Here is a 16,075-nt window from a genome sequence, read left to right as displayed (position 1 = left end):
TGGCCCATTATGCTTCAGTTTATCCTTCTGCATACCCCTTGAGGTGATGATGGTGTTCTGCACTGCACTCAGCCAAAATGTTAATGCCTGTTATGTACTCCATGGTGGGAACCACGATCATCGGCACCTGAATGGTCCAAAGGATCCCATCCCTAAACACATGTGAACTTGTCCCTCATGGGTAACTACATCCTCCCAAAAACCATCCAAAGCCACTGTTTTAATCCTACCCCTTTGGGGACCTGAGAGTATTATCATATGGGCATCAGTATCTAGGAGCTCCATAAAAGTCTGAATCCCCCCCCCCGACCCCCGCTGCTTTCCCTTCTATCCTGACAGGGACGTATGGCCTCTGGTCCCCAGTGGGGACCCAAAAACCTTCACCTCATCCCTAACTGTAGTAATTAACCCTATACATTTGAGTCTGCAATGCATTTCCATCAAACAGATACCCCAACCATGCTGCATGAGATACACCTGGCAGATATCCATGTCTGTCCTTCAGTTTTCCTGTTTCACTTTCAGAAAGGACTTCATTTCAACAGTTTTGTTTTTATCAGTGGTTTTGCATTGGATGAAAACAGGTCTTATTTGAGGCCTGCAAGCAACTGGATCAGGTGAATTTTCCTGCATGAAACCCTTCTACTTCTCTCAGACATCATTTGTAACCCCTGAGACACCATGGGAGTTGGGGGTGGCGTGGGAGCACAAAGGCATCCAAGAGGTAGAATATAGTTTCCCTGCTTTTTTTGGGACCCACTTCACGTTTCCACCCTCATCCATTGCACCAGTTCATCCCTGTAAATAAGGAGATTATCAATATCCTCTTTATTCCCCTGTGACCAGAGGGAGGCCAGCACCTCAGTCAGTCTCTCACCACCACCCATCCCTAGAGCTAGCACCACTCTCTCAATGGGGCTGACTAGTCCTTTTGTTTCCCGCATGCCATGGTCTATTCTGTTGGCTCCTCTGTATCTCTTGGTAAGGAAGTGTTCCAGGCCCAAGGCGCATTCTCATGAGGCCAAGTGGAGGTTAGAAGACTGCATACACAAAACTGCCTTTCCCAGCAGTACATAACAATGTCCCTCAAGACCACTCCTTCTCTTCGTACCAAATAAAATAAAGAAAAGAAAAAGGGATACAAGGAAACTTTTGGAGGTGATGGATATGTTTATTGCCTTGACTGTAATAGTATCATGCATGAACACGTGTCCAAACTCATCAAATGTTTTTTTGTATATCAGTTATATCTCAATAAAACTGTTAAAAAAAATTTATTCGTTCTCTTATTCCCTTGACCCCTGCTACATACAGACACATCTACTCCTTGACAGGACACCTGAATTTGGTTAATTTTAAGTCTTTCACATTATTCCCATTGAAGCATTTATATTATACGTATGCGTTTTAATAACAATCAGTATTTTCTCCTAGAAACATGAATTATTGTCCCTTAAAAAATACAACTCTTTATTAAATCAGGCCACTATGCTGCATAATACTGTTTATAGCTCTTAACATTTTTTTCCAAAAGTAATGTTGCAAAAATATTGATAGGTTAAAGAGTCTCTGACAAATATGCACAGCCCCCTCCCTTAACAAATTGTTTTATCTTTCTATGTTTCTTTTCTGTTTTCATGTATTTATATAGTTATTCATTCAAAAATTATTTATTGCAGTGATTATGTGTTAAGCACTGTGGTAAACAGTATTTAGATTTGAATAAGATTTTGTGTAATGGGAGAACAGTCAAGCATTTAGGTACGGTAATGGGAGTATCTTCAGAGTATAGTAGAGCAGTTATCAAAAAGGCAACTGGAGTCTTCCTCTAGCTAAGTTATTTTGCAGTTTTCTAAGTATTTTTATAGGTACAACTTTATTTAATTGTTAAGTTCCTGTAATGTAGGCAGGGCATGTTATAGGTGAAGAACAAAGACTTGAAAGGAGAAGTAGTTGATTAGGAGGCCACTCTGGGCAAAATGAAGCTAAAGCTTGATTAGTGTCTTTGCTCTACCAATAATTTGCTGTGTGAACTTGGATAGATAGAGTAATTTCATCTTTTTTGGCCTTATTTTCAAATCTCTAGTTGGAGAGAAGTAAGGAAACTACTTACATGCAATCTCTGGGATTGTGATTTTTACAATGGAACAGCTGTTCTTAGTCTTTTGCTCACCCATTGTTGATCTCTTGTAATTGTGTGATACTTGTTGGCTTTCCACTTGTCTTGCCTCCAGGAATACCATGTCCTGTGAGCCATCTCCACAGATCCCCTGGGCTGCCCTTCCACCTTGCTGCCCATTATAATTATTATGCCCCCCTTGCATCTCATAGGTAGGTGACGGTACCTTGTCTCTGCTATTCTGTTTGAGTATCTGCTACTGCCAATCCTAGCCTACAGAACGCAGTCACTCTGGAGCTTCTCAGTAATGCCTCTGCCCCTATCGCCAATCTTTTCCTGATTGCCGTGGTAAACAGTATTCTCTGGACCCTCCTGAGGAACATACTCAGCTGAGAGGTCTTCTCAGCTTATATAAGAGATCCTTTCTGGAATGCTTACACTTTCCTGTGTCTCTAATGTCTGCCACAATGATTCTGGCATCTGTTTCATTTAGTATGCACCATTGCTTTTTCCAAGAGCCATCCAGCAATGTGTTAGGCCATTTCCAGGGGCCCTCAACAAGGCCTTAAATCTTGAGTTAACAGAAAGTTCCCCATAGCCAAAAATTCTCCCATATTCTGTTTTATATTCCCACTCCCCTGTCCACTACTCTCAGCACCCACTCCCTAGCCTATCCTGGTTCTTTCTGGTTCAAACTGGCCCATCCTGCAGCACTTGTAACATGTAATCTGTCTCCTCCCTTAGCTGACCCAGTACTTCCCCATTTGGACCATGCTGAGATTTGACCTTGGTCTGGTGGCCACAGGGGAAGGTTGGTGTAGATCGTGAGGAGGGCTACTAGCATTGTCAAGGCACTGCTTCACTTGAGGCTTCCATATAGTCTTGGGGGTGGGGGGACAGATGGGACATGCTATCCTCTAACGAGGGGACATGAGCCTTATTTTCAGGCTCACGAGTTCGTGGGAAACTTGGAGTTCAAGGTTCTCAACTGCATCCACCCAGATATTCTTTAGACTTGTACATTTTTCCTCTATGGTCCTGATTTTGACTTAGGAGACTTGCCTGGGATGCAGAGTCTCTTAAATTCTGCCACCCTTAAAATTGGGTCCTAGGCCTAGTCTTCAGTATGATCAGCTCTTTATCTACAAAAGATAAGGTTCTTTAAATGTTACAAAAGAGGTAACACTTGCTTTAAACTGGTAATTAATTAGCCTGTCATTTTCTCTCTTTGGTATCTCAGTGACACTTAGTCACCCAGTTCCATAGTCCTTATAGTTACCATTCACCCTGCTCCTTCAAATGCTAGGCATTTTGTATAAGCTAAGTGTGTGTCCCCTTTTACCCACAGGTGAAATAGCAAATGGCTGCTATCCTATTTCAGAGACTATCAGTACTTCACCTACCACCAGTAATTGGGTCCTTCCTCATAGTAATCCATCCTTCAAATGATCCAACCCCAGAATCCCATCATTAAAGTCTTCTTTCTAGGACCATGCTTGGTACCATCTGTTTAGGTGACATTCCATAGAAGCCAAGCCTGAGTCAGATTTTTGTGCTAGTGATGCACTGAGGTTTGTACTCTGAAGAGAAGCCTATAAGAAAATGAGGAAAATAGGATAAAGCAGGAAATACACTAACAGAAACATGGTTTCAGGAGAAGTCTTCTTTTAGCACGCTCTCACAAGGAACTTTGAAGAATAATTTGCACCTCAGAGGTTGTCCTACCCTGAGGCAAGGAGGTTGGGCTGTTTTACCCTATATCATTCCATGCTGGCTGTGGGCCTCAGCCTGGAGGAAGGAAAGGATGTGCACAGGAGAGGCAAGGTAGAGCATGACCTCCCAGGACTCTCTATGCCAGGTGGTTCTTTTCAACCTTAGTCAATTCTCCAGAGACAGGTGGAGCTATGAGACATTAGCTGTCAACACAGGAGTAAGTGGGAAGATTAATTAGCCTTTTCTGTTAGGATACGGGACCTGGACCTGGCATCAACAGCATCTGCTAAGGTATCTCACGTGCTAAAGACTTTACCAAGAAACATCATCTTATTCAGTGGTGTGCTAGAGCTACCTTGAATCAGCTTGCAAGAGAGTGATTGTGCACATCCCTTTGCAAATACAAGTTCAGTAACATCAATTGGTAGCTTGAAATTGGCCATGGAGGAAGTATTTATTTTCCAGAAATCTGCAAATGCAACATTTCAGGGCCCCATCCCCCAGAGCTGGTTAAAACTTTTCCCAGCATACCTCTGTATTTAATCCTTATAACAACCTTCTGAAGTTGGTATCACTATTTTATAAATGAGAAAACTGAGTATCAGAGTGATTAATATACTTGCTATCTCTCATGTAGCTAATAAGCTATAGAATTGGAAATAAAATTTAGTTTTGTCTGATTCCAGAACTTGAGCTTCTACTGTTACAGCACATTGCTCCTTTTTCGACATAGAAACTTCAGTCTGCTTTGAATCTTTTGAGAGAGTTGGCTAAATTTCTAGATGATCCTGAATGTACTTTGATCACCAACATCATCTACTCCAAGTAATGACTTTATTAAAGATATTCCACAAGTAAATAGCAGCCCCAGCACACTTCACTCTATTATTTTGCCTTTGATTTAAACATTTGCTCGTTATCTGTTTTCCTAACTGCTCTTTTTGGAATGTTAAAGGCATCCAGTAAATATTTGTTAAATGAATAAACACTAACTTCAATATGAAATTAGGTTTTCCTGCAGGATTATTCAGTAACATGAAGGACATATTAGCATACCCTTCTCTATTTAAAATCATAGGTTAAAAATCCTCTCAAAGTGCCACAGTGTAACATGGGAAATACTCCATGTTGAATCAGAATTGATACATGTTTGAAAAAGTTGTAGCTTACTCTCAAGTAACTAAGGGGTTTTCACTGCGTTTTTAATCAAATATAAGTGCAACACAGACTACACAATTGCTCAGTTCCACCCTATGTTGAATTGCAGTATGAAGTAAATGGTTGAATGGTTAAACTGAAAATTACTTTAGTCTTCATATAGACTTGAAAATCTTTCCAACCTTTTTGACATGGAATTGATCACGTCTATTGTGTTTTTATTTGTATTTCTGCAGCAAGGAGAAGTCAGGCTGAAGTGTTTGAAAGCTCTACAGAGTTTATATACCAATAGAGAATTATTCCCCAAACTGGAGCTATTCACAAACCGATTCAAGGTAAGCATTAAGAATGCTTAGCTTATTTTATTTTTCACTTTAAAAATGCTAGTTATGGATAGTTTCACGAATGATATTAAGCCAAGTGTTTAGTTCATATTCTTTACTGCATATTCTTTAAACCCATATTAAATATATGAATGGATCTCTGCTTTACAAAAGTTATTACCAACATGAGTTCTTTATTGCCTTTAACAGAAGGTTCTCCTGCTTAAAAGATTTTATTTATATACAGCTTGTGATTATATTAATTTTGCAAGTTAAGATTTCTTTGTCTCAGTGTTAGAGAATGCCAATTGATGAGAAAGATTTTAGATTATGAATATTTATATTAATATCTCCTTTGTGTAAGTAAAGCTATGATGATACGATTTCAAGGGTAAAGCTTTTCATTTAATCTATTGTTAGTCTTGGATTTACTCGCCAAAGAACATTACTTTAGCTTTCTCCCAACTTATTTTCTGCTCCTGGTTGGTTTGATTTGTAACTTTTTTTCAGGATCGCATTGTATCAATGACACTTGATAAGGAATATGATGTTGCTGTGGAAGCTATTCGATTGGTTACTCTGATACTTCAGTAAGTATAATATTTGTTAATATTTTAATTTAATCTGTTGATATTTTAATGTCTTTTTCTCAGCATTATTGATATACTTCACATGTATAACCCTAATAAATATTCTCATCACTTTAGGTTCTGCTTTTACATTTTAAGGTTAGGTTTGAAATAAAATGTTTTGTTTTTCTCTCTGTTCGTTTTTTATTTTGACTATTGTGTTTCCGCCAAATAAAAGTTCTTTTATGCAGTCCAGAAGAAATATCAGTTAAGAAACATACTTTTTGATTTAAGAAAAAGAGAGAGAGAAGGTTTCAAAGGGGATAGGTTTGTCAGATGGGCTTCCTTATAATTGTATAAAAGTAGGAGAAAGGAAATAAGGCATTTAAATTGTGTCAATATGATAGAGGTTTTTAAATAGTGATAGTAAGTTTTATCTGTAGAGCTTTGACTAAAAACTAGGAAGAATCTGTGTGAGAGAATGTAGATCTTAGCAAAGTCATTACAAATCCTCCCATCCCTACTTTGTGATGCCACATCCATCATGTACCAGATGTCATCTTTGCCAGGGTCTTTTATGGTTTTGATGTCTTTTTACCTCTTTTTGCTCTAGTACTTTACTCTTTCTTATTATGGCTTTATAATATAGTATATGTTACATGTTATACATATGGCCTTCTCTTATTGGGTGATTCCTTTTTCTTTACCTTTCTTTTTAAAATCCACTTAGCTCCTTGTGGATTTTTTTTCTTCTATATGAATTTTTAAAGTACATTTGTCTATTTCCTCAAAAACTTTGGCTGGGATTTTAAATATTGGAACTGCATTTAATTTTATGATAAAATTTAGGAGAGAATGGAATTCTTTACAGTTATATATTATTTATGCATGAAAATGATGCATTTCTTTATTAAAATCTCATTGGGTCTTTTATGTAAGGTTTAAATTTTTTCACAGAGGTGTTTACATTATTTATTAGGTTAATTCTTAATTACTTTATGGTTTTGTTGTCATGTGATTTGTATTTAGCATTTTTGTTGCTGAGGAAGAGAAACCTTTAATTTTTATGTTGGTCTTATATGTGCAACCTATTAGAACTCTTATGCATTCTGATGTTTTGTTGATTCTCTGGGTTTACTATGTAGCTTATATCGTCTGCAAACAATTTCAGTGTTGTCTCCTCTGTTCCTAACCTTAAAACTTTTGTTTCATTCTCTTGTCTAATTATGTTAACCAGTACTTTTAGCGCTATAAAAGTATCAATGATGGCACATTGTTTTTGTTTTTGTCTTTAGAAGGCATCTAAAGTTCTCTGTTTCTGTGATTTCTGAAATAGGTGTTTTTTTCTTTGATGAGGAAGATTGGCCCTGAGCTGATATCTGTTGCCAATCTTCCTCTTTTTGCTTGAAGATTGTCCCTGATCTAATGTCTGTGCCAGTCTTCCTCTGTTTTTTATGTGGGACACTCTCACAGCATGGCTTGATGAGTGGTGTGTAGGTCCACACCCGGGAGCCAAACCTGCAAACCCTGGGCAGCCAAAGTGCAGTGTGCAAACTTATATGCCACTGGGCCAGCCCCTGAGATAGGTTTTTGATACGTGATAAAAAGTTCCTTTGTTCTGAGTTTTCTGGGATTTTCCTTTCATACATTGATGAGCCTGAATCAAATTGATAGATTTGTCTAATGTCAAACCACCCTTGCATTTCTAGAATAAATCCTATTTGAACATGATATATTTGGTTTTACTTTATTTTACTTAAATGCAATGTTATTTTTACTATCTTATTTAGGATTTTCACATGTGTGTTCATGTATAAATTTGACATTTTTTTCTTGTCTATTATCCAACGTTGAAATCAAAGTTATAGTCTCTTTATGAAATACCTTCGATAGTTTCTCACCTTTTTTCTTTTCTGAGACAAATATTCTGTGACAGAGATTAGTTCTTCCTTGAAATCTTGGGAGAATTCTCTTGTTAAAACCGTATCAATTTTGAATTTCTCTTGAGGAAAAGGTCTTTACTATTTCTGCTTCCTTCGTGGTTATCTATCTAAATTAGCTTTTGTTTCTTATTGTGCTAATTTCGGCTTTTTGTAAATTTTTTTAGTATAGCAATTTCATCACAGTTTTCGAATTTATTATTTTATAGTGCATATTTTTATTACTTCAAAATCTCAGCTGTTTCTTTTGTTAATTCCTATTTTTCATCTTCTATTTTATTTGTAAAAAAAATTGTTTTTCTTGATCAGTCATGCTAGAAGTTTGTCCTTATTATTTTCAGAGAACGAGCTTGTTTTGGTTCCTTTTTTTGATGCTTTTTAATAGTCATATTTAAAGTAATAAAAATACCTTTAAGTACTACTTATTTTACTGGTCTCCTGAAAATTTGGACATATAGTATTTTCATAAACAGTGATTCTTAAATATTTTTATTACGTTAATGATTTTCAGTTTAATCATGGGTTGTTCAATGGTATGTTTTTGTTCTCCCCAATTATATCAGGTTCTTTTAAACCATCCTTTCTATTTTATTGTATTATTTGAGAAGGTGTTCTGAGTGGTTGGGTCAATTTTCTCAATTTCCTAAGTATATGTAAAAACAAATGTAACTACGTTGTGTATATAGTTATGTGTTTAGATTCATTGTTTTGAGTTTATTTACTGTGTCATTCAAAATATCTATACCATTGCTTATTTTTTATCTACTTAAGAGGGATGTGTTAAAGTCTCGAAATACTGTTGTTGGTGTATATCTTTCCTTATAAGTTGTTGCTTGGTATACTTCAGAGTATATAGATTGATAGATGTATTCCTGATGTCTTCATGAACACTTCTGATAGTGTTCATTTTATCCTTACATACCATTCTTTCTTGTTGTTTATGAAGAGATTTTTCCTTTTCAAATCTATTTTAAAATATTAGGCCTCTAGTTACATTTTTCTTGTAAATTTCACAAGTTTATTAATATGTTTCCCTTGAACAAAAAAGTACCCTGACATTCTCCCCACCCACCTGTTTCATTGGAATCATCTAGAGTTTAAGATCTGTGTTGTTAAGTATATACTTTTTTTTCTTGGTTCCTTTTTTTATTTAGTTTCAGTGCTTGCTCATTTAGATAGCAGTAAACTTTCCTTTGATATTTCCCTTATTTCCAGGGAAGACTAATTATCTCATAGACTCCTCCAAGATTATTTTTTCCTGCTAGGAGAGTTTTCAAACTATCTGAGACCTTGTTTGGCAAAAATCCTATTTTCGTCATGAATTTAGAAGGTGGTTTGGCTGGTTTCAAATCTCTGTTCTTAAGGTTCTTTTCTGCATTTTGATTGGAGGAAATAAGAGCAGATCATGTCTTATTTAAGTGGTACAGTTATGGCCCTCCAGCTGTGTCAGATAACTTAATTCATTAGATACATTCATCCTCTCTGGATTTCTCAGAGCTCATCCCACTCTAGGTATTTGTGACTACACCTCCCAGAGTGGACAGTGCCTCCTCTGGCTATTTACTTTATGACGCAGCCCCTAGCTTTCAGGTTTCCTCTGTTGGAGTTGTTTGCCCCATGGGTAGTCTTGATGGGCAAAGTCCACTATTCAGGCTAGCTCCCTTTAAATATTCCATATTTGGCCTACAGGAAACAGACCATTTATGAACGAAGAAAGTATGGCTTACTCCCCTTATAGCCCTCTCTCAATCTACTACCATAGGTTGCTCTAGTCAGCTTTTCACATTAAGACTTTTTTAAGCCCTGCACCAAGAACCATTTCCTAAACCTCTTCATAATTGTAAGGAATGTTTATAAAGTTTTCATAGTGATTCTCTGAAACTTTGTGCTCCAGTTTGGCTTGGGGAGATGGTTTCAGAGTACCACAGTACTCTGACGTATTTGTTTTCTTTTTTTTTTTCTTTTTTGCTGAAGAAGGTTTGCCCTGAGCTAACATCTCTTGCCAGTCTTCCCCTATTTTGTGTGTGGTCTGCAGCCACAGCATGACCACTCACAGATGAGTGGTATAGGCCTGCACCTGGGAACTGAACCCAGGCTGCTGAAGTGGACTGTACTGAACTTAACCAATAGGTAATTGGGGCTGACCCTCTGAATCTTTCTTTTGAAAGAAACCCTTTCTACCCATTGTATTGCTCAATCTCCTAATTTCTGTTTACTTACTATTTTGGTGAGTAATGAGCTAAGGATCACAAAACTAGCTTTCCAGTTTCTTATAGCATTTGCATGAAATGATCTGGCCTTACTTTTCTTGGTTTGTGGGATCTCTACCAAAGCTTCCCGAAACAACAGATAAAGTCATATTTAACATTCTGTTACACTTCCTTTAAATCCTTTTTCTATCCATCTGGTAGTTCTCCTTTTGGTGTAGATTATTTACCTTTTACTTATGAGATGTCTTGTTAAATTTTTTTTCCTATAAGTTTAACTTTCTATTGAGGTTGTCAGCTAATTGAGCTAATGATATATAATTGGGTAAAGGGGTTAAAACTTAGGCGTTAGCCTTGTGCCCCTCCTCATAATTTTGGGGTATAAGTTGAGCATGAGCAGAGACATTTGTTCTTCAGGACAGAAAGCCTCTGTTTATTATAATTTGTAACTTTTCCCTGGCAGTCTTAAAAACTGTCTCCTTCATTTGTAATCTCATAACCCTCAGTATATGGAAGGGATATAGAGGGAGAGTTAGTTCATGAGCTAGCCAATTTGCCTATACCTATTGTTAATTTCCTGGTGCCTATTGGTTCCAGCACAACACTGTTGTTAACCACTCACACTACCGCTGGCTACTGTTTTTGCTTCACAGAATTAGAACAGACATTGTTGAGAGGGAAAAGAAGTAATAGTTTAAAAAAATGCTTCTAGCCTATCTTCCATCTTTGATATCCAGCTCTTTTTCATTCACTGTGTTTCTCCCTTATACTGTGATGCAACCGCCTTCTGCAGCTGCAAACGTCACTCTAATTTTATGTTTATTTGACAGTTCCCTCAACCTCCTCCTAGCTTCTGAGGCATCTCCAGGATTGAAATTCTAGGGATTGAGTATATACCCCTACATCTTGTCAAGAACCTGTACAGCACAAGAATTCTATACTTCATTTAGTCATCATTAATCTATAATCATATCAGACATTTTTAAGCACGTTAATAGTCAGGAAATAGACTTCCCTTTTTTGGGAAAAAAAACTGCTTAAAGACACATTCCAACAAACTAAGAAAAGGCTCAAACTTTAATGCATGAATGGAAAGGTGGAAAAATTGTATTTAGTAAAGGAATAGTTGTGACTACTGAATCCATTTTATATAGAAAGAACACTAAATAGTATTGTAAATGTAGTGATAAAATATAACTTAAAATAGACAATTCTAGAAAGAAGTTACATAGCATAATAATAATTTAACTGTCTGAAACAGGGACTAATATATTCCCAGTGCCTATCAACCACAATCTTACGCACATTTAAAGAACTTGAACTAATTTGAGCTATTATCTCAAGGTATTAATAGTCATTGTCTATGGGTGTATGTGGGAAAGATTGTGGACATTTTATTTTCTTGTTTTATTTGTATTTGCAGAATTTTTTATAATGGTTAGATGCCTCATAATTAAAGAGAAATATTGCTTTCAAAGTAAGATTAAAAGGAGATGAAAATAAAGTCAATATGCCTTGAGCTTTTGTAATGAACTTTACAAAATATAAATAAAGGTAGAACTGAAAGTAAGTACTTGTTTTGGCTCAGATGTTACTTTCTGAATTTTTCAGTGGAAGTGAAGAAGCTCTTTCCAATGAAGACTGTGAAAATGTTTACCACTTGGTGTACTCAGCACATCGCCCTGTTGCTGTGGCAGCTGGAGAATTCCTTCACAAAAAGTGAGTGAATTATCTTTAAAACTAGGTTCCACTTTTGTGTTTTGTTTTGTTGTTTAAGCGTTAGTAGAAGAGAGTAATAGTGACTGAAAGCAGTGCTAGAAGTGGCCATTTCAAATTCTGTGGGCTGTAATATCCTCACAGCCTATGTGCACATCATGAATCACAGCCCTGAGAATGATGTCCCCTGTGACATATCCTTTTCCCTGAAATCTAAAAGGATGGTTCTCAGCTAGGAGTGTGAGTGGAGATTGGGAGAGTGCATGAAGTTTATATAAGTTTCTCAAGATAAATTTGTAATCTAAAATCACCTTCAAAATGCCTTCCAACTTTTCATGTTCTTTTTCATTCTTTCTGTTGAGATGAGGATTATTTTAGTTGGTAATCCATAGTGATTCTGAAAATTATGTATACAGTTGTAGTTTAAATAAAGCAAAACTTCATCTGTTTTTTCAGACAAAGCATAGAGCTATTGAGAGTTTATGAATGTAATTAAACATACTTATGAAATATATTTTTGATCATGGTCTACTGTATATGTCCTATAATTTATTAGTAGATTAATTCTTTAATTAATTTATTTAATTAATTGGATTAGTAGGTTTAATTCTTAAAATGTAAACATATTCTTGTGTGTGATACCTTTTGCTTTGTTTTCAGTTTTTGTTCATAGATTTAATTTAGTGACTTTGATCATTGGTGAGTGAACCCAGAAGTCCAGTACATGTAGTAATTTGTGATTATGCTATGCACAGATATAAATCATGCACTGGGCAACTGTTGTGCATGGATGATTAACTTTAATAATGAGAAGGCCTGGCCCTTCATCCAACATCTGCATCAACAAACTGTTCTCTACTCAGTGGTACCTCTCAAAGTGGGAAAAGTTGTTTCTATGTAAAAATCTTTAAGAAGGAAGCTGGCTACTAGTGCATGCTGATAATGAAAGTGAGGCAGAAAGCCAAGATTTTCAAGCGTGACTTTTAAAATAATACATGGAATTTGCCAGTGACTCGGGCATCTATGGCTAATAGAATAGTGTTATTTCCATGTTTATCTTGAGGTGTCATAAATATCAAGAGTGTACTCTAGTCTTAACTTCCCTTACTTTTCCAGGACTATTATATTCTAATTAGTCTCTGTTCTCTACTTAACTTTTCAAAAAGCATTGTGTTTTTAGAAAGAATTGATTGCTTCCATAGTTTCAAAGAAAAAATAGACTAAAAAAGGTTGGTTCTCTACAGAATAGAGGCCATAAACTGGTAGCATTTGAGTCAGAAAGAGTCCTTGAATATATTTGATTTTATCCATATTGTATTTTTCTAAGTTTGAAATACTTGCCAATTCTTCTCTCTCTCTTTTTTTTTTTTTTTTTTTTTTTTGAGGAAGATTGGCCCTGAGCTAACATCTGTTGCCAATCTTCCTCTTTTTGCTTGAGGAAGATTGTCACTGAGCTAACGTCTGTGCACATCTTCTCTGTTTTGTATTTGGGATGCCACCACAGCATGGCTTGATGAGCAGTGTGTAGGTCTACGCCCAGGATCCAAACCCGCACACCCCAGGCCACCAAAGTGGAGTGCACGAACTTGATCAATATGCCACTGGGCTATCCCCCCAAAATTTTTAAATTGTAATATTTTACATAAAAATCCACAAGTATAAGCCTCCATTATTTCTTATTTCTTTGTGAAAATGAAACCAATTCCTATACAAATGAAAGCTTCACTCAGTGAATTTGTTTTATGCCCCTGCCCTGGAGATATTCACAGTTTCAGAACTTTTGATTCTTAGTGATATCTTTGAGCATTCCCCACCACTTAATATTGTGATCTTTTAAAATCTTAACAAGCTGTAGAGTAGCCCCAAGAATTCCATGATTAAGTTTTAAAAAAAAATGCATGTGTGTGCATACGTACATAGTCTGTTTTGTAGTCTAGTTTATGAGCTATACACAAGCTTAACCAAGCATCCAAAAAGTAGTAAAACATGTCTGAAATGAATATTTTAATGTTAGAAAAATTAAGCTAATTCCTTAGTACCTTATATTTATATTATATATAGTGAATGCAATTATCCAAATGTGTACATTTCAATTATAAAGTAGCCGCATATTTTCCATTTGTTCCCCCCTCCAAAAGCCACCCGAATAAACACAGCTTTCTCTTAAACCAATCTGATAGCTATGCAGATGTAACTTTAAGATAATACTCTAGTCTTCTCCCTATGCCATATACTTTCCCTCACCCCGCAAAAAAAAATTTAACTTGCCTGTACTCATTTTCTGCTTGAGTTTGGTTTATTTTTATGTTGCATGAAATTATTCCTATTTTATTGTTATTTGGCCTCTTATCAGAGAATCCTACTGTGACTTCTGTTTCTAAACTAGCACACTCTATATCCCCATCCCTAGTTGCTTGTTTTTCCTTATAACTCCTGAGAGAGTAATATTTATGTACTGTTTTTATCTTCATCTACTAGAGTGAGGGCTCAGTGAGAATAGAGATTTTCGTCTTTGTTTACTGTTACATCCCTTTTACCTGGAGCAATACTTGGGAATCAGACACCTTTAGCAGTCCTTAAATTTTGTTAGAATAAATCTTCTTGGCAAAGTAAAACTTTCAAGTCGTTTCTTTGCCATATTTTAGAAATTTTGTCACTAAGTGGTATTCTTGTAAACTTTATGTAATTTTACTCAATGTTCCTGGATTAGTAAGTACTATTTCTAGGTAATAGGCTAATATGCAGAAAAGTTGCAAGTATTGATTAAAAGTACATATTTCTATAATTTTTGATGAAACATTTGGTTCAATGCTATAATTATGTGACTATAAAGTCAATATTAAAGAAAATAGAACTCGGGGTCCGGCCCGGTGGCGCAGCGGTTAAGTTCACATGTTCCGCTTCAGTGGCCCGGGATTCACCAGTTTGGATCCTGGGTGCAGATGTGGCACCGCTTGGCATGCCATGCTGTAGTAGGCGTCCCACATATAAAGTAGAGGAAGATGGGCATGGATGTTAGCTCAGGGCCGGACTTCCTCAGCAAAAAGAGGAGGATTGGCAGGAGTTAACTGAGGGCTAATCTTCCTCAAAAAAAAAAAAAAAAAGAAAAGAAAATAGAACTCTAAAATTATATGCTCTAGTATCTATCACATAGGATAAAAAGTATATTTTTCATAAATATTTGAACATTGATTAGTCATCAATTAAAGAAGTTTTCTTTTCCACTTTATATATGGTTGAACTATATGAAACTGTTCAGATATAACTATTTTTTTGACCTATAAAAACACCTGTTACATACTTCTATTGAAAAAACTCAGTAAGCTGCTCTCTGATATTGTTTCTTTTTTTTTTTTAAACACTGAAATAATTTGTGTAGTGAAGGAAAAGACTACAATTCATATCCATGTAAGTTTGTAATGCTCTTGTTCTGTTACTTGTCTCCAGGCTGTTTAGCAGACATGACCCACAAGCAGAAGAAGCATTAGCAAAGAGGAGGGGAAGGAACAGTCCAAATGGGAACCTCATTAGGATGCTGGTTCTTTTCTTTCTTGAAAGTGAGGTAAATTTTTAACATAACTCTTTATTTTGTTTTTTGTATTAGATTATACGTTAAATAAAATCGTCATTTAATTCATTGTAATTAGGTGATATTTTTCAATCAAATGAAAACAAGCCAGTTCCTTAGAAAACTGCCTTCATGGATTGCCTGCTTATGGAATCAGTATGCCTTTCATGGGAGTATATATGCAGATGTGGATCAACACTGAATATAGACTAGCAATTTAAAAAATGTTACAGTATTGCAATACTGCATACTTTTTTTATTGTTGCTTTTTATTTTTCTTGAATTTTGACTATAGCTTTTAAATTATATTATTTAAACAGTTTGTGAAAAGTTGTCAAGCTGTTAAAACAATTAGTTCTCTCTTGTTTGAAAATTATGTAAGGAGGAAAAAATATATATAAATTTAAATGCTTTAATTAATAGTTGTACAAACTTCATAGCAGTAATTCCATGTGACATTTCCATGTCAGTTATCACTTAAACAATTTTGTAATTAACATTTATAATATATTCTCTCTCAGAATCTGTTTACGCAAGTGAACTTTGGTTTGCCCACTAAAATGCTCTTTGATATTAGAACTGTATTTCCTACTACTGGTATGACATTGGAGGAATGGTAAACTAATCCTGAAGAGCCCCTGCATGGAAAAGCTGCTTGGCTTAGAAATGAGTGGGAACAGAGTTGCAAAGAAAGTGGAGAAAATCTAGAGATTTAAGACTGTCAGTTTTACTTGGGAAAAAATATTTTTGGTTTGTGTTGAA

At 35.9% G+C, this 16,075-nt stretch overlaps 1 protein-coding gene across 7 annotated transcripts in view; it reads left to right on the top strand.

Moving 5' to 3' along the window:
- Positions 1 to 16,075, top strand: part of STAG1 (STAG1 cohesin complex component) — a 371,021-nt gene that overhangs the window by 253,607 nt on the left and 101,339 nt on the right. For all 7 annotated transcript variants that reach the window (XM_070238181.1, XM_023620972.2, XM_070238185.1 and 4 more), the window contains 4 exons: positions 5,227 to 5,325; positions 5,824 to 5,903; positions 11,641 to 11,748; positions 15,193 to 15,307. In XM_070238181.1, the coding sequence (XP_070094282.1) occupies positions 5,227 to 5,325; positions 5,824 to 5,903; positions 11,641 to 11,748; positions 15,193 to 15,307 (402 nt within the window). The remainder of the gene's footprint in view (positions 1 to 5,226; positions 5,326 to 5,823; positions 5,904 to 11,640; positions 11,749 to 15,192; positions 15,308 to 16,075) is intronic.

Source organism: Equus caballus, chromosome 16, assembly GCF_041296265.1.
Source record: "Equus caballus isolate H_3958 breed thoroughbred chromosome 16, TB-T2T, whole genome shotgun sequence".
Classification (NCBI taxonomy): domain Eukaryota; kingdom Metazoa; phylum Chordata; class Mammalia; order Perissodactyla; family Equidae; genus Equus; species Equus caballus.
The sequence above is the reverse complement of the archived record's forward strand: the minus strand, read 5'-3'. Positions and strand labels throughout refer to the sequence as shown.